At 40.8% G+C, this 19,156-nt stretch overlaps 3 protein-coding genes across 4 annotated transcripts; all 3 read left to right on the forward strand.

The window, feature by feature from the left end:
* Window positions 1-1,348: 1,348 nt before the first annotated feature.
* On the forward strand, window positions 1,349-3,343 carry LOC111605499. The gene is made up of 3 exons (XM_023324052.2): window positions 1,349-1,781; window positions 1,869-2,001; window positions 3,127-3,343. Exons 1-3 carry the CDS (start codon window positions 1,619-1,621, stop codon window positions 3,233-3,235), a joined length of 405 nt encoding a protein of 134 aa, XP_023179820.1. The 5' UTR covers window positions 1,349-1,618; the 3' UTR covers window positions 3,236-3,343.
* Window positions 3,344-9,123: 5,780 nt separating this feature from the next.
* On the forward strand, window positions 9,124-11,949 carry LOC111605486. Its single transcript, XM_023324027.2, has 3 exons — window positions 9,124-9,444; window positions 10,470-10,590; window positions 11,658-11,949. Exons 1-3 carry the CDS (start codon window positions 9,264-9,266, stop codon window positions 11,779-11,781), a joined length of 426 nt encoding a protein of 141 aa, XP_023179795.1. The 5' UTR covers window positions 9,124-9,263; the 3' UTR covers window positions 11,782-11,949.
* A 4,383-nt stretch (window positions 11,950-16,332) lies between these two features.
* Window positions 16,333-17,458, forward strand: LOC111605468 (uncharacterized protein CG1552). 2 transcript variants are annotated; one of them, XM_023323989.2, is made up of 3 exons: window positions 16,333-16,686; window positions 16,754-16,907; window positions 17,020-17,458. In XM_023323989.2, the coding sequence occupies exons 1-3, from the start codon at window positions 16,536-16,538 to the stop codon at window positions 17,249-17,251; spliced, it is 537 nt and encodes a 178-aa protein (XP_023179757.1). In that variant the 5' UTR covers window positions 16,333-16,535; the 3' UTR covers window positions 17,252-17,458. The 2 variants fall into 2 exon arrangements, with proteins under 2 accessions (XP_023179757.1, XP_023179768.1); XM_023324000.2 differs by having other exon boundaries at window positions 16,339-16,686; window positions 16,754-16,868.
* Window positions 17,459-19,156: the final 1,698 nt, after the last annotated feature.

Raw genomic sequence — 19,156 nt, forward strand, 5'->3', positions numbered from 1 at the left:
ACTGGCTTTGCTACATCTTTTTACGACTTCATGAATTCACTTGTTCGCTCTGGCTTTGGCTCTGGCTGGGGCTCTGGCTGTGGCTCTGGCTGCGGCTCTGGCTCCTGCTTTCACAATTGTGGTAAATTAAATGCAAATAAATTGTCAACTGCAGTTAAATAAATTTTTAATTTATTACACAGTGAATGTGTCTCTGGCTGTGACTGTCATTGTGACTCTCACTGTGACTGTGATTGTGACTGTGCACGAAACTTTTGACGTCTTCGCCTTGAGGTGTTATTGCCATGCAGCAGATTGTCAGTTATTCGCTTATAAAGTTAGGCACTTCATTTTGATAGCAGCTCCACTAGAGCAGCTGCTGCTAAGTTGATCGATAACACGTGATAACGATAAATTTTAAGCCGCTCTTTGATGCTCATTTGATAAATGGTGAATGATAGATATCAAATATATGTGACTATAAAATACCCAACAGATTCGGTATGTCGATAAGAAAACAAAATGGCCCACTATCGATATCGATATCGATTCTATGTACCGATATACGGCCTGCCTAAATTTAGTGTCAGCTAAATTAAGAACCACAAATTCTTGGGTGCGTTGACTGCGAGCGTTGGTTCGTAGCCCCTTGACACAGCCAGAGAGCAAAAGAGAGACATAGTGAGAGCGAGGGAGAGAGAGAGTGTGTGTAAGAGAGACGAGCTAATTCACAGTTGATTATCTAAATTAGCAAAATGAGTGACAGGCGAAACGGGCAAACGAGAAAAGTGAGAAGCGCAAAGCGCACAGCCAAAATACTAAAATACTCGCTCACTCAAATTGAATAGGTTGATGAATGAGGACCGAAAACAAAATATATATATATAGCAACAGCATGAGAGTCGGGTATGTGCGACTAGCAGAGAGTCAAAGCAGGTATATATGAAAACGAAATGAGGTAACTCTAAGGGGCTATCCAATTGGACTTCTTCTAATTGGAGAGTTTTAGTTTACCTAGTATACGTGGCTTTGTTACCGGTTGTTATCGATTTCACTGCATTTAGCTATCACTTCTCCTCACTCCCATACAGCAGATGAACAGACACAGCTGGATCAGCTCATCTGTAGATCCAGATCACGAATATATAGGCATACTCTGCACAGTCTATCAACTGGCTCTGACTTACATCAAAGCAAAAACCAATCCACACTTTGCCAATGCCATATGCCTGCAGGGTATTTATGAAGCTCACACAAAAACAGAGTATATAGGAAAAAAAATGGAAAAGAATCAAATGAAAATAGAGACGGGCAATGCCGCGCAACAGTGGAGCAGCTCAGCAGTTGGGGAGCCAAAACAAATTCACTTTTTCAGACAATGTATTCAGTGCAGGGGCGACATTCGCAGCAGCAACGAAAGCGACAGCCATAACATACATACACACTTACACACACACACCCACACACACACTCACACACATACACACACACACGCACACACACACACAGAGCGACACCTGAAGAAAGTGTAGCAAGGCTTCGGCTTCGGCTTGCAGCAAAAAGAAAGAACATCAACGGCTCCGCCCAAATCAAATCATATCAAATTCGCACGTGCCACGCCCCCAATCGAAAGGGAAATATGGGCAAAGTGCTGAGCTATATCTTCGTGGTCAGCTCGCTGATATTGTGGTACCTGCTGCTCTTTGGCAGCTCTAGCGCGGGCGTCGAGGCAACCAACGGCCATGGCATGCAGCTAGAGGGACGCGACTTTCATCATCATGGCGGCAGCCATCACATAAGACGTAAGTCCACGCCAGTTGACGGCAGGTGTATGCAGGTGCAGATTCACAGCAAACTACTTCACTTCACTTCACTCTACTTAAATGCAGGCAACATCAATCACTGCTGGCGTCGCTACGATGGCTACAATCTACAGAACACCATTGTCAACAAAAAGGAGCAGCTGAAGAAACCATATGGCATTCTATGCAACTTCAAATGCACCTGGTTCTTTACAATCAGGTAAGCAGCAATCGATACTCTGCCTCTAGCACCAATGGCCGGCAGTGTCCAGGTACTGCCCCATGCCACAAGCCAATTGGAGATGGCACCGTGAGACGTGCAAGCTTAAAACGAAACGGACTACATCACTTTGTTTGAAGTAGTGCCAAAAAAAGAAAGTCATCGATAGTTATCGATATTAATATTTATAAGAATTTGTGCAGTTATTGAGTCGCAATTTATGGATTAGTGTCATAGTTCTTTAATTAGTGTCAAATATTGATCTATCGATAGTTATCGATAACAGTATAACACTTATTTACAATCATTTTTGATCAAATTTAGTTGCATTTCGTGCATAAGTCTTATAAAATACATAAATTTTATCAATTAGTGCCTAAAAAATTCATCGATAGTTATCGATAAGCATCTACATTTAATTAAAATGAATTTTTATCTAATGGCACCAAAGACATCAAGACTTCTTATACTTATTGAACCAATTATCGGTTTTGCACTTACATTACTAATATCGATAGTATGATTATCGATATAGATGTTAGATACATATCAAGAGACTTTACACTAATTGTTCGAGGAACGATATCGTTTTACTTGGTGTTGATCATTGAACATCTTCCGAGAAGTTCATAAATATCTTATGTATAAGATAGACATCGATAACTATAAGTATCGATAAATTTGTATTATATTTTTTACCATCAAAGTCTCTTTTTTGTGTGCATATTACAAGTGTAAATTGCCATTAAGATATCTTTAGGTATAGTCCTCACTCCACGACAAATAATCGATTAGCACAAATATCGTGTGTTCCATCTCAGTTTCAACCGCGTGACACGAAACATTTTTTAAAGTCTCAATCAAAAGGCTGTCTGTTTTAAGCTTTAAAAACTATGGATGTTACTTCCCAATTTCAAATAGCAAACACAATCGGCTCACGCGTGTCACGACCTGGCCTTGCTCTGGTGCCATAACTAGCTTCGTTTGTATCCGATTGCTGGTCTTTGCTTTACAAAACGAAATTCAATTCAATTTTTACAATATTGTTTGATAACTTCTCTTACTCGAGCTCTCTTCGTCTCATCATCTCTCTCTCTCTCTCTCTATCCGTCTTTTTCGTTGCAGCTATCCCACTTGCGAATTCATCTACGACTACAAGTTATCCTGCGTTTTGTTCACTTCACTGCCCGATTGCACGAACGTCAAGTGCACACTCTTAAACTATTTCAGCTAGACAAAAGGGAAATACCGTGTGCTGCCCGGGTATATGCGCACTCACATTCGGCTATTTATATGCATATATAGATAATTATTGTATTTCTAGTTCAAAGTGCTCTTTATCTTAACTTTTTTTTCTTTTTTTTTTAAGTTAATTTTTATGCTTAAAATAAATTCTAGATAGTTTTATATAAGTTACGTACAGAGTGAAAAAAAATCGTTCAATATCCTACAAAATTTGTGAGTTTGTCTTTTCTTTATATAGCAAGGGAGTACGAATCGAAAAGCTGGTTAACATGGTAACATGGTATTGAGCAATATCTAAGGGCCTTCAACAAAGCTTGCATGATTTATAATTGGGTCTGTATACTATGTTTGGGTATATATGATGATCTAACGAATCTAAAGACAGAAACCTCATCATCACAATATGGCCTAAGTCTATATGGACATATAGTCATCTTAGCTATATATATATATATACATATATTCATTATTCATAGTCCAAGCTTATTGGGCTTTAACTTTTCAGATTCATTGAAATCGATATTTTGTATTTTGCCCATAACTCGAAGACTTCAAGCCCTAAAGACTTAAAATTTGAAATAAATTATTAACAAAGTTAGATATATAGTTCACATAAAGCCTTTTTTAGTTAGCTCCGACATTGCCTAGCCTTAAAGTTAGTAACTTCTACTTTTTATTGAGCATAGCTGCTATACTGCCCATATATAAAGTTAGTTTTCTGCTCTGACTATCTCAAGTAAAAGTGGGAACTAGATGGGATCTATGATTAAGAGATGAAGCTATGGACACTTGAGTTAGGACTTGTGACTGTGCTTTTTCGAGTAATGTGTGTGGCACTGCCTGCAGCACTATATCTATCGCAGATCCATCTAATATATACCGTAATCTTTATACGTCTGGCGACACAGCTGTGAGCGCATCAGATCTATTGCATTTTCCAGTTGAGTGTGAGCGTTCAGTGGCATGTTTACAACTTGTCTCAGTTAAAGCTGATGTTTGAATGTGTGAATTGATTCGCAGCTATTCGATTGTTGATTCAGTTCGGGCCATGTGAATACTGCGAATGCAGCGTGAATGGCAACAGCAACAACAACAAGAGCAATCCTTGATAACTACGGCGACGTGTCTAGCATCGCAATGTTGAAAGCGGATTGCGTATACGCCACGTGTGCTGCGTGCACTCATTCATTCCAAAACACACACACACACACACACTAACACACATTCACTTTGCAGCTGAGTGGCCCATTAAAGTTGCACTCTGTGCTCTTTTCTATTTTTTCTTCTTGTTAGCTCTCAAGTCGATTTTGCACTTCATCTGCTGGCAAAAGACGTGGCCAGCAGGCTATGGCAGCTATCAATGCTATACGAGTGCCACGCCCCATTTGCTTAGCGAGTCAACGCCCAGGCGGCGCAGTGCCTTGGCCAAAAAGCAATTCCCAATTTTTTGCCATCAGTTGCCACGGAAAATGTGCGCAAAACTTGCGACTCAGACATAGAACACACAGGAACAGATCCCCAAAGACTCTGTGAAGTCCATATGTACTTGAGCAGAAGACGCAGAAGCTGAGTCTGTATAAAGCTCCTCGTTATTCTTCCTGGAATATCTTTACAAAAATTTCTTTAAATTTTCTTGGAATTTGATATTTTGGGCATAATTCGAAGACTTTTAGAGCCAATGACTTCCCATTACCTCTGCAGCTTATGGAAGACGAAATGAAGATTAAAAATAATTCCTCTTTTGCATACCTCTTAAATTGCTTTAGAGTATCAAGCAGTCACATACTCCTCACTAGCTCAACTCAGCCTTTTTTAAACTTTTTTCTTAGCAGTAAACAAATTTGAAACACTTTGTTAGACGCGTCAGCTAGAACAGCTATACCTATATATATTTCTCTATACATATATATTTAGGGGTAGGTGGTAAGAGCGCCCTTCACAGCACACAGCCCACAGCCCACAGCCCACAGCCTTTCCCTGGCGCTTACCTGTGCAAACAGCCGCAAATAAATCGTTCGACATTTATAAGCCAGTCAAAGTTATGCTGAAATTTGTGTATTACGTGGCAAAGGGCTGGGCTGGGTGACAGTAGTTGGATGGGGACAGGTGCCCTTGTGGGCGTGGCTGGACAGGTGTTTTGTGTGGCGCTGACTTGGCTTGCCTTGCCTTTGACGCTGGCCTCAAAGTCAGGCTAAAAATAAGATAAATTGTGTGGCTGTAGTCAATGGAGCTGTTAACTTACGCACCTGCGACTCCCATAGAGCTGGCACATAGTGGAAGTGGAAGTGGATGTGGATGTGGATGTGGATGTGAAAGTGGATCTGGCTGTGGAAGGGTTGCGATTGATTTGCACAGCCAAAAAACTCTCCCTCCCTCTGCCACCCGCTCAGCTGCTGGCCATCAACACTACCCTGTAAACAGTTCCCATTTCCACTTTCGCCTTGTTGTTTCGCATTGCGTAGCTCGCAGTTCGCAGTTCGCAGTTTTTTTTTGTTTTTGGGGTCGCACTTTAATGGAATCAAACGAAATGACATTGATCGCTGAAGGCCATCCAACTGCCCTCTACACACACACACATGTGTACACCCTGTTGCCTGCTTCATGCGAAGATCAACAGCAATGCGAACGCACTTCCAAATGTATTTGTTTCCATATACCCCAATTCGATACCCTAGACGCATTCTAAGTGTGTCAACAGGGCATATTGGCTTAGGTGTGCGGACTACATGCGAGCTATATGCCCTTACATATCGATTGTCTTTGTGCCGATAAAATTGAATTGGGGAATTTCAGATTTTCGACAATAACTCGAGAACTTTTGAAATTAGAAACATCAAATTTGATACGCATTCATGTATCAAGCAAATACAAATAGAAAAATTAAAGTTCCTTAAATACCTATCTCTGAAACTTTGGTTACTTGAGAATAGCTCGAGAACTTTAAGGGTTAGCAACATCAAATTAGGTATGTGAGTTCCTGTTAAGTATGTACATATAAAAGCTACATATTTCATTTAATACCTAACTTCAAACTTTGGTTACGTGAGCATAGCTCGAGAACTTTAAAGGCTAGGAACATCAAATTAGGTATGTGAGTTTCTGTTCATCATACACATACAAAAACTACATATTTCATTTACTACCTAACTTCAAACCTTGGGTACTTGAGCATAGCTCGAGACCTTACTCCCTAAAAGTATGCAAGGAACTGAAACATTTCAAACTTTAGATATCTGCGAGTATTTCTTGGCTGACCGCCAGGGTATCCGTCAGCCAGGCTCAGTCAGTCGTAGCACTCGTACTTGTTGTATCTGCATCTATAGCTGTAGCCGTATCTGTATCTGTATCTGTATCTGGGATTTGGGTCGTGGTCGTTGTGCGTTGATTGGGCTTGTTAGATTGTTTAGTTGAATGCGTTTATTGTTGGGCGGGCGCGCGCGCTCGCATTGCCGGACTTCAGTTTCAATGCTGATTGGCAAATTACAGCAATTTTTGAATGAAATTAGATTATTTCGAAATAGTTATAAACAAATTAATTGCGCATTACGCATCACGGTGCACCGCGCATCACGCATCAAGCATCAGCCATCAACTGCAGTCCCCTCAGCTGCAATTTAAAGTGAATCAAATGTGCAGCAAAAGCGCGTGCAAAGCATGTGAAAAATGCATGGCCCGAGTGGGCTGCTCTTTGTTTTTCGACTCCAGTGAAGGAATTTCGCAGTAAATAAATGCTAAAATGAATATTCACTTTAAGTTCAATTCAATGAATTCCACAAGAACAATAGAACAAGTCAAATTTGACTCCGAAAACTTGCAAATACCTCAAGTCTAGCAGAGTCGGGTGCCGTTGCGAGTGTGTGCTGGGAATTCAAACTGAAATTCACATTGTGATTGACAGGGCGCAAAATGCTTTTTATAAATAGCACAATAAAAGTATCTACAAATTATGAGAAACAGCTCAGGCAACTATTTGCCGCTTAAGTTGACAGCCAAGCTGACAGAGAGCGAGGCAGCCGGACAACTGGATGTCTGACTGATTGACGCAGCAACAGAAAAGGTGTCAACAATTTCATCTGATGCGAGCAGCAATTGAGATGGAGATACAAAAGATACATTGATAAAGATGTTGAGTGATGTCAGCAAATAGGAAATCCAAATAGAAGTGAGACTTACTTAAAGAGCAGGGAAAAAAATACAGATACAGATACAGATACAGATACAGATACAGATACAGATACAGATACAGATACAGATACAGATACAGATACAGATACAGATACAGATACAGATACAGATACAGATACAGATACAGATACAGATACAGATACAGATACAGATACAGATACAGATACAGATACAGATACAGATACAGATACAGATACAGATACAGATACAGATACAGATACAGATACAGATACAGATACAGATACAGATACAGATACAGATACAGATACAGATACAGATACAGATACAGATACAGATACAGATACAGATACAGATACAGATACAGATACAGATACAGATACAGATACAGATACAGATACAGATACAGATACAGATACAGATACAGATACAGATACAGATACAGATACAGATACAGATACAGATACAGATACAGATACAGATACAGATACAGATACAGATACAGATACAGATACAGATACAGATACAGATACAGATACAGATACAGATACAGATACAGATACAGATACAGATACAGATACAGATACAGATACAGATACAGATACAGATACAGATACAGATACAGATACAGATACAGATACAGATACAGATACAGATACAGATACAGATACAGATACAGATACAGATACAGATACAGATACAGATACAGATACAGATACAGATACAGATACAGATACAGATACAGATACAGATACAGATACAGATACAGATACAGATACAGATACAGATACAGATACAGATACAGATAAAGATACAGATACAGATACAGATAAGATTACAGATACAGATACCGATACAGCATACAGGATACAGATACAGACTGTACAGATACAGATACAGATATCACGATTACAGATACGATACAGATACCGATACAGGATACAGATACAGATGAGCATGCTACAGCTACAGATACAGATACAGATACAGATACAGATACAGATACAGATACCGATACAGATACAGATACAGATACAGATAACATGATACAGATACAGATACGGATCAGATACAGATACAAGATACAGATATAGAGATACAGATACAGATACAGATACAGATACAGATACAGATACAGATACAAGATACAGATACAGATACAGATACAGATACAGATACAGATTACAGATACCGATACCAGATACAGATACAGCTACAGATACAGATACAGATACAGATACAGATACAGATACAGATTACAGATACAGATACAGATCAGATACAGATACAGATACAGATACAGATACGATACAGATACAGATACAGATACAGGATACAGATACAGATACAGATACAGATACAGATACAGATACAGATACAGATACAGATACAGATACAGATACAGATACAGATACAGATACAGATACAGATACAGATACAGATACAGATACAAAGTCCATTTATGTCAACTTATGCGTGGGTTTTGGGCATGGTCTGTGCACTGGACACTGCAGTTACTCACAGATATTCACAGATACTCACAGATACTCACAGATACTCACAGATACTCACAGATACGCACAGATACTGTGACACACTCGGCTCTCGCCTCGGCGAGTGCGATAATTTATCAATTGATCAATTGTCATCAATTTAGGGGCAACAGCAACAAAACACAAGCTTGTGGCATTTCTTTGCTGTCTTGGCTTCAGTCTCTGTATGTGTGTGCGTGCGTGTGTGTGTGTGCTTGTATTGTTATAGGCTTCGTTAGACGTGGCGCACATAAAGCGGATGGCAGTTAAAAACGCGTTGAACATCGAGGCGCTGTTGCCCGGGCACAGGCGCTGAGAGCAGACACCAACAATAACTGGAGCATGTTCGACGGGGACGGTACTATCAATGATTGTTATGCAATGGCCAAATCGATAACAGCAGCAACAACAACAACAGCTACAACAACAACAATTACTGCGATACACACACGCAAAGGCACAACGACAATCACATTTGTGTTGCTCTTAATTTTATGCTGTCTATGTGATTACAATTATGGCAGTACGTATATCGAAACGCCTAGCGTCTATCGTTTATCGCTTATCACTTGTGTGCATTTTTTTTAATTTTTTGTTCAATTTTTGTTTTGTGCGGCGCTAATATAAAGCCTATTGGAAATTGCATCAATTATCAAGCGGCGCACGCTGCGTATGCGTAATGCAAGTGTGTGTGTCTCTGTGCGCGTATTAATGAGCGTTCAAAATGTAATTTGATGTATATGGCGCATATTACGCATACGCCGTGTCAGCCTTCACAAAATTGTTTATCATGGAGCGAAAAACTCACAGAGACACACACCACACACGCACGCATTTTTGGTCTAAAACTAAATTCAATTTGAGTTTAAAGTGGTTGAAAATTATTTAATGGAAATGTGTGTGAAAGGCGGCGAGGATAGCGAATGCGGCGCATTGACGTCTATAAATATTTCTGAGTGAATAGTTTCAGTTGAACCCTTTGTCATTAGATATATATAAACAATTTCTATATCAGATCATATATCTATCTATCTATGTACGTATTCATCAACTCAATATATATTCGGCTTAGGTTTTATTTCTTTGAGTTTTAGAAGCTAACGACTTCAAATTTGACCATGTTCTAGGTATACGTATATAGAATGTATTCATTTTTCTGGATACATATTTCTCATAAATGATTTCGTGAGCATGGCTCACGCACTATAAGATCTATAGACTTCAAATTTGGTATGCAAGCCTTAAAGATGTATTTAAATATAAAAAGTTTTTTATTATTCGGATAACTTTCTATGCAGATGTTAAAATCGAACTCCTTTTTGGCTACCTTTCTTCACGATTTGGTAACTTGAGCATAGCCAGAGAACTGAAATCTGAACTCTTTTGGAGAGTTGATTCGTTAGTCGGCTACTGCCGACTGTGCCGCGCTCGCTTTAAATTTCCATTGTTAGCCACTCAATTATGAGCTGGAATTCGTGTGCCGTAAACAATTGAAAACACGTTTGCTGTTGGCCTGCATTGATATACGTTGATGGTTGGGGGTTACAGGCTGGGCCTCGCAGTGCTGGAAGAAGCACAACTCGGGCTCGATACAGACGCCGGATGGTGAATTCAAGCGCCCGTTTGGCATACTCTGCACATATCGCTGTTTCCTCTGGTTTCCGCCAATGTAAGTTCAATCACATAACCCTAACCGCAACCCCTATAGTCTAAACCCCATGTACCGTACAATTTACAATTTATGTTATTTTCAACTTGTGTGTATTGCATTTTAAAACAAAACTTGCCAAGTCGCCCACCCTCAACGGGGGTGGCGGGCGCGCGGGCAGCTTTGCTTTAGCATAACAATTAAAATAACTGCCAGCGTCGGTATAAATATTTCAGCGTTGCAAATAATAAAGTAAGTGCACGTGTCGAGTATTTACAGCGCCAACTATTCACAACTATTTCAAAAGCTGTATGCACTTTGAGCCAAACTGCAGCATGCAGACGTTATTTGGAACTATCGAGCCAGGGATATTTCTGTTTGGCCTTCAGACAGGCATTCAGTGCAGTCTCATAGATCTTTCAATCTGATTAGCCTGCTTTGCTTTTCATACTAGCTTTCACTTTTATTCCCAATTCGTTTGTTGATCAATAATAAAGTAAGATGTAAGTTGAGTGAGGATCATCAGTCACTCAATCAGTCAGTCAGTCAATCATTCATAAGAGATACAATCAGCTCTGCAGCAGATGAGATACAGTTTATCAATTAAGCCGTTAATCATCAATCATTTAGTTAATCAACCAAATCAGTCAATCAATCAATCAAGAAATCGTTCAATCAGACAAGCAATCTACAGTCAATTACAGTAGTCAGTCAATCAATCAATGAATCCTTAATAAAAAGTACAGTTGAGATACAGCCAGTTAATAAGTCCGTCAGTCAATCAGTCAATTGATTACAATCAATGAATGCATCCATCAATCAGTCAATCAGTCATTCTGAGTCATTAAGTCTTAGAGTCTTAAATCTGATACAGCTTAGATACAGAGAGTTAATAAGTCCATCAATCTGTCAATCAGTCAATCACTTGTCATATGTAGACAGATTTAAGTCTCCTTCAACTTCAGTTAGCCAACCAGATAGTTACTGATCAAAGCAATCCCTATTATGTATATAAATCGATTACAAACATCACTTTATTCTATATCGATATGTCTCTAATCCAAACTTATCTATTATAATATTGACAGCTATCCGTATTGCGAGTTCATCTTTGATTTGCGTTTATCGAGGCACTTCACATCGTTTCCGGACTGCTATGAGATACGCTGTAATGAGACGTTTACGTTCTTTGGCAGCGAGCCCAACTATTGATCGTCAGCATGGTTCCTTTTGCTGCACAACTATCGATAACGCTATCGATGGTCGTAAAATTGCATTACATATGCATATGAGTGGGTAAAAATTGGATATAAGCAGTATTCCAGCTATGCTATTAATACATGTATCGATTAATTACCATGTTGGTGTTATCGATAATTATGCAGCTCTATTATATATATTATAATATGTTTTTTTTTGCCTAACTTTAATTTCTATGCATTAATAAATATTTACTGAAAATATTAACCGATCGTTTTTATCGATATTTATCGATATTTTTCTTTTTCACAATTCCAACCTGTGGTTAAGACATACAAAACAATCAGACAAGGGTTTAAGCTAATTTAAATTCGCTAAGCATATCGCTTGTAGTCGATGTGGGGTTATCGATATATTTTTATCCAGCTGAATACTTTTTTGAGTAGAAATTTAACCTCAAATATTGGTTAATTAAGAAACTCTCTGTGTTTATTTGTCTAACGAGTGAATTGAAGTTTGTTTATCGATTGTCAAACAGTGCTATCGATAGTTGTCTGGCTCACCCTTACCGCAGTTGACTGTTTCATCTACCTTTGTGGGCATAACTTAATAAATTTTTAGCCGAATAAAAAGCTCGATTCAAGAATTTGTGGAAATGCCCTGACAAGGGCGTGGCAATTGGCAAGAGGAGAAGGCGGTAGGCAGGTGGAGGTGAAGACGAAGAAGAAGGAGTCGCTTCTGGTACCTGCTGTTTAGATTGTTTACAGTAAGTAGTCCAGGCCTCCCCCGACTCCCGACCAGCGCCCACGACCACTGGCAGTGCGCAGTGAAGCCTACTGCCTGCTGGAGCTGGCATGGACAGGAATGTCCATTAATTTGCGACGACCTGCTGGCAATTTCCTCTGGCAGCGCATTTTAGTTGGTTTATTTCCGCCGAAAACTGTTTGCTTGTCCATAATAAAGAACAAGCTGGCGCCGTATAAACAAAAGTGCCAGACAAAGCAGCCACGCAGACATACAAAACAAGCCAGCCAGTCAGCCAGCCGGCCAGACGGACGGACAGACAGACAGACAACAATCCGAGCAGCCAAAGGACGGAACAACAAACTCGGAAATTCTATCCGCAAAAATTTGCATAAAAATTAGCATTCTAATTGACATGAGGCCCAACAAAATGAAGTAACCAGGCGCAGAGACCAGTTAAGTGTCTCTCTCTCTCCCCCTCTCTCTTCCTATCTCACTCCCCCGTTCTCCTTGTGCCTTTGTCTTGGCTTTGGTGTCGAGTTAATTGTTTGTTTAGTGTCATAAAAATACAGTTTACGCCTTTCGCAACAAGACGTGCAGACGCGGCCACAATAACAGATACGTTTAGCTTAGCCCCACAATCACTGCTCAACTAACAGATACCCTGTAGACACGTATTTATGTATGTAGTTGCCTTATGTCAGAATTGATGTATGTCGCAAGTTGCACAAGCAGGTAGAAAATATGCCGAAGTTATTTCATGTATTTTGCATACCCAGTGCAAAAGTGTACCTATAAGTGGGTATATTAGTTTGGTGCTCGGGTGGAGCTTGAGAGTCGTTTTACTATACACAAGTGTGGGGTCTCTCTCGCAGTATCATTGCTACCTCATTATCTCTCTCTCTCTCTCTGTCCCTCTTTCTCTCTGTATATAGAGCTCTCTCTCTCTCTCTTTCACTGTTATAAATCGTCTGAAGTTTCTTACTAATACATTACGAAGAAGTAATTCTCTCTCTAGAGAGGCTAGCTCTGTTTGACACCTTCCCTGTTGCTCTTTCATTATCTGCCTTTGACACCAGGGATTCTTGAATTTTGCTTTCTCTCTCTCTGTCTCTTTCTATGTAACTCTCTCTGTCTCTCTCTTAATCTTTCTTTATCTTTGTCTGTCTTGGTCTCATTGTCGCTATGACTAATTCCCCTCTTTCTTTGTCGATGTCTCCCTTCTCTCCCTCTCTGTCCCACTCTCTCTCGCCCTCTCCTTCTCTCCCGCTCACTCTCTACCTGTCACCGACTGTACATCTCATTGTCCATATAACCCCATGCGAGCACCATTTGCAGGTGTAGGGTATGGCAACAAAGGCTACGTATTGGGCCACGTGCACACAAAAGGGTCGCATCAGACAACGTTTGTCGCTGGCAAAAACTTTTAACTTTCACAAACTTAATTGCTGGCTGCTCGTTGGGGCGCAACGTGCTTCAAATATAAGAGCATGGCTGCCGCTTCGCCCCCGGCCGTCCTCGCCGTCGCCCTGGAGAACATCTTCAGGATGCGAGCACAAGGATCTGGCGTCTGCTGCTCTGCTGACCAATAAAGGCAAAGCGTTGGGGGCGGCATGCCGGGGGAGGGGCAGGTATTGGTTAAAGTGTTCGCTTTGTTCCCTCAGCTAGAGTTTTCATAATAAATTTTAATATAATTAAATTACTTTAAAAAAATACTTGAAAACATTGTTACAGCTGATTGAAACCGCAAACAATTGCATTTGCCACTAAGGGGGAGAAACTTGAAAGGAATATGCCAAGTCCAGGGCACACGAAACGTATATACAACATATATATAAATATATATATATATATAAGTATTTTTATATACATGCATACATTAGCTTAAAGCTATTTTACTGAAAGGTCTTTCGATAGAAAGGGATAACAAAAAAGTTCAACTGATGGAAGCGTAAGGAGAGAGAGATCAGAATATTTAGACAGAGTAAGAGAGAGAGAGGCAGAAGAGAGAAAGAGAGAGCGAGAGAGGGACAGAAGAGAGAATAAACGAATGAGGCAGAGATAAAGAAGGAAGCTGAACAGTGAATGCAATGAAAACGAGTGGAAAAGTAAGTCCAAAAGAGCCAATGATAAAGAACGAAGCAGGGAGAGAGAGAGGGAAACTAAGAGAGCGAGAGTTGCGGAGTTATGGAGTTCGATACACACAGAGAGAGTCGAGAAATAGAGCGAGAGAAGATGTTGTTAACTATATGGAACTTGACAATGGATTGCAATGAACTCATATCATTTCAATATCGATAAGTATCGATATTTATAAAGAGATAAAACTATATAGAAATGCAAAGCGTGAAGCAAAGCGTGAAGCACAGCTGCTCAGCAATGGGCTCAGAGTAGGTTTTGTCTGTTAAGATATATATATCCATGTACAATGCCGATATCAGCCACTTATCGATATACATATATTCTATGGCGTGCCACATGGCGTATGCGCAACTTATTGCTGCAAGTAAATATTCAAACTGCAATTATGCATCCGATTTGCTTATCGTTGCGCTTCGAGTTGCTGCTGGGGAAAGTTATTTAACTTTTTACGTTGTCATTTGGCACAAAGTTTGCCATCGGCGGGTGAGTGGGCGTGGCAGCAAGCACTTACTTGCGTTCAAAAGAAATTCTAAGAAATTTTGTTACACGATTTGTGCACTCGACGCTTCATATATGATGGCATATATATATATATTTGTATGCATACATGTATATAGATATATATATTTATAAATATTCGACTTTTTTGAAAAACTTTTACTTTTCCATCGTCAGTTGCTGCCGGCCCACTCGAGGAGCAAGCGCAACTTGCAGAAGTTGCAGCTAGAGCGTAACCAGTGTTGGTTAGTGCAGTTTAGTAAGCACTGCCAAGATACTTAATATACCTATATATGTAAATATATATACTTAAAGGTGTATATAAAGTCAGTCTGTTTGAGAGCAAGTCTCAGCAAGGTCTTAGCACTTGAGTCGCCTTTCACAGCCAAAGCTAGCAATAATAGGCAAATATAGCATTTACTATTTATTATTTTCGCACACTGAACGGGTATTGCTGTAGTCAGGCATACCCAGCTGCCATGCCTTGCGCATTTCTTTTAATAGTTCGAGAAAGTTTTGAGTCTTAACTCTGCTGGCTTAAGTCGATTTGTAGCTAAGAGTTTGACAACTGTAAATACAAAATTTAGTAACTATGCAGCTCTAGCTGTCTCTCTCTCTCTCTTTGATTGTCTTTCTCCCTCGCCCCTCTCGCTGTGTCTCTTTGTCTGGCTGCACTTGACATTTGATTTGTTTGTTTGTTTTATTTTTATGATGTTTTTATTTTGATTTGCTGCCCGAGCTTTAACTGGGCGACAATTTCGCATAATTTGGGCGGATGGCCGTTGTTTTGTTGGCACCGAGTGAATGTACTCACAACTAGTATTCATATTCATATTCATTTGCGACGGCGTCGCTTGCCGCAGCGCAGCGCAGCGAGCCTCAGACCCCGTTTTTGTATCAACAAATTTGCATTTGTTAAGTTGTTTTTCGTTTTGTTTGTTTGTTGATTTAATCAAGTGTCGCGGCCAATTTAACTGCCACACACACACGCACACACATATATTTGCATATGTATAAGAGTTGATATAACATTGCGTATACGTAATATTGTGAATAGCCCAAGCAAAGCCAGGCTGAACAGCCAGCTAGATAGACATACACACACACACACACACAAATAAACACACACACACACACACATAAATACATACACATACATGTGAGGTGATAGAACATTGCGTATACGTAATGTCGCGCAGCAAACGCTCGGTGCTTAGTAGCCAAAGAACAGCCAGGCTGAACAGTTAGGTAGAGCACATAGAGCGAAAGAGAGAAGGAATATCAAAGCAAGACAGAGCGAGAGGGACAGAGACAGAGAGAACGAGAGAGATATATACACATATAGATATATCTAGCGAGCGAGAGAGAGCGAGATAGAGAGCATGTATCTGTTGCAATTGCTAGCTGCTGCATGGCTAAGCCTGACCTGGCTAAGCAGCTGCCAAGGCTTTGGCCAGTTTCACATGAAACGCTATCAGCTGCAACGCGGCTATAATCCAGACGATTCCAGCGAGAATGACAATAGCGTATTACGTAAGACATATATATATATATATGGCGCATATATCTATCAATCGATATTCACTCTATTGTTTTACAGGCTCCTACCGGCGCTGCATGTGGGAGCAATCGAAGTTCCTGCCGCGTCGGCTCGTCCTGCTGAGCCTCTGCTCGAATCTGTTTTGCGAGAACAATCAAATCATGCCGCGCTCCAGGTCAATTTTCGTAGTGGAAAAAATGTCTAGACCGAACGAGTAGTGAAAATTAATTATTAACCAAAATGCATGAATGCACCCATTCACAGCCACCTTGACTCCTGCCTTGGCTAATGCGAACCTTTTCTCACACCTCTGTTTACTCTCTCAGCTGCTTGGACATTCTGCCGGACCAGTGCGAGCAGGGCGACGAGGAGGACCTGATGTACAAGCCCTTTCCCGATTGCTGTCCCGTCTACTGCAATCTGAAGCGTCGCATGCAGCGCTTGCGGACAATGCACTTGCGCCATCGCATATTGCGCAATATGCAGGACTCGGTTTCGTCCTCCTCCAGCTCCGATGGGAATACCCTGCTCAGCGAGATGGGCTACAACAACTACTGATGCTGGCCATTGCACGTGCACTTTGTCAACTCTCTGTGTGTAGGCGCATAAGCTGATTGGCAATTGTGTTGCACCGTTTCTTTTCTGATTGGAATGCGGCTATTCGAGTTGGAATTCGGGCTTGGGCTCGTTTGTCTAGACGAAGCACTTGAAGTCTGGCCAAAAGCATATAAGTTTACTCTACTCTATCGAATATTAAATATCCTACTGTCAAATATTCAACAAGAAAGTCTTCAATCAAGTTCAATCAATCACTCGCACTCAGTCAATCAATATTGATTGATTGATGAAAATGAACTTTATCAAGTTCTGTAAAAAGCAATATCAAACAATCAATCAGTCAATCAATCAATCAATCATTTATTCACTATTTAAGCGAGGCAATAGACTGAGACAAGCATCAAAGTGAATCTTCGGATCGCAGCTAATACGCTCCACGTATACCCTGTCGGCTGAGGGTGTACACAAATTAGGGTGAGCCAAAATAACTTGAACCCCTCGAAATACTTGGCGACAGTTGGCGGCTGCTCTTGTGACTGGCTGGCATTGTCAAGTGCCTGGACGGGCATGTCCAAGTAGAGACTGCTCGACTCCAATGGAGTGAAGAAGCTGAAGAAGCAGAAGAGGAAGCTGAACAAGTTGCGGTCGTTGGGCAAACGGAATCTCTGGCGTCTTGAACGAGTCGCTCATTAATGATGCTCTCGCAGGCAACTCATAAGTGGGCATATAGGTTTTGCAAAGGGAATCTTAAGGCTCCTGGAAGTTAAAAGAGGGCATATTGGTTTATGTCTAAACGATTAAGAATAATAGTTAAAAACTGTATTTCACTCTCTTCATCTTTCAATCACCTTTCAATTGCTTTTCATTTGGGCCTTAAGCGAGTATTAAGCAGTCGGCTACGCTCGACTCATGCAGCTCTGTGCCTTTCTTGTGCTTGACTGCTTTAAGAGCATGGTTTGTATGTGGACAACATGAGGTAGTCTTCGGCTGAGATCTTGAGCGAGTATCAAACCGTCGGTATTGGGCAGATGCTCATTAATAATTTGCATTGCTCTGGCACCTTTGCAGCTTTAATTGCATTTTGGCTATTGTCTGGGAATGTCTTGAGCAGTTCTCTCTCAGTCGTCGCAGCTATCGCCTGCTTGCTGCCCCTTCGCCTGCTGTGGCTGCTACAGCTGCTTCTGTGCCCTTTGTGCTGCATGGCTTTATGGCTTTATGATGCTGCATTTCCTGTTGCAGCAATATTCTTGATGTTTGCTACGCTGCCGCGCGCTGCTTATCGTTTTAACACTTTTACGTGCCGCACAAGGCTAAGCAAGTTTCGTCTTCTTGCTGCTCTCCAGCCACTTCTTCTACTCATCTTCTTTTTCATCTTCCTCATTTTTATCAGCAAACAAGCAATAAATTTTATTTTAATAAGCAACACTTTTGATAGCCCAGCGTCGAGGCTGAGCTCCTTGCCATGGGGACCTTCGCCTCGGCGCATTATCATTGCTGTCGTTGTCGCTGTCGCAGCAGCTGTCCCTGTGCCTCTGCCTCTGCCTCTGCCTCTGCCTCTGCCTCTGCCTCTGCCTCTGCCTCTGCCTCTGCTTCTGCCTGTGCCTGTCCTCTTTCTCTATTGCTGTCGCTGTTCCTGTCCCTGTTGCATGTTGCATGTGGCGCAGAAGTAAATACAAAAGATACAACTACCCATAACTGTTCGCTGTCATAACGTTTGCAACCGCAGACAGTGGCGCCACCTAGCGGGGCTCGATGACAACAGAGAGATAGGCAAAGAGAGGGACAGAAACATACAGAGAGAGAGAGAGAGTAGAGTATATAGATTATACAAAGTATTTAGAGTATATAGAGTATATAGAATATACAGAGTATAAAAAGTATATAGAGTATAATGAGTATATACAG

The sequence above is a fragment of the Drosophila hydei genome, unplaced genomic scaffold (assembly GCF_003285905.1).
Source record: "Drosophila hydei strain 15085-1641.00,03,60 unplaced genomic scaffold, DhydRS2 tig00000296-arrow-arrow-pilon, whole genome shotgun sequence".
Taxonomy (NCBI): Eukaryota; Metazoa; Arthropoda; class Insecta; order Diptera; family Drosophilidae; genus Drosophila; species Drosophila hydei.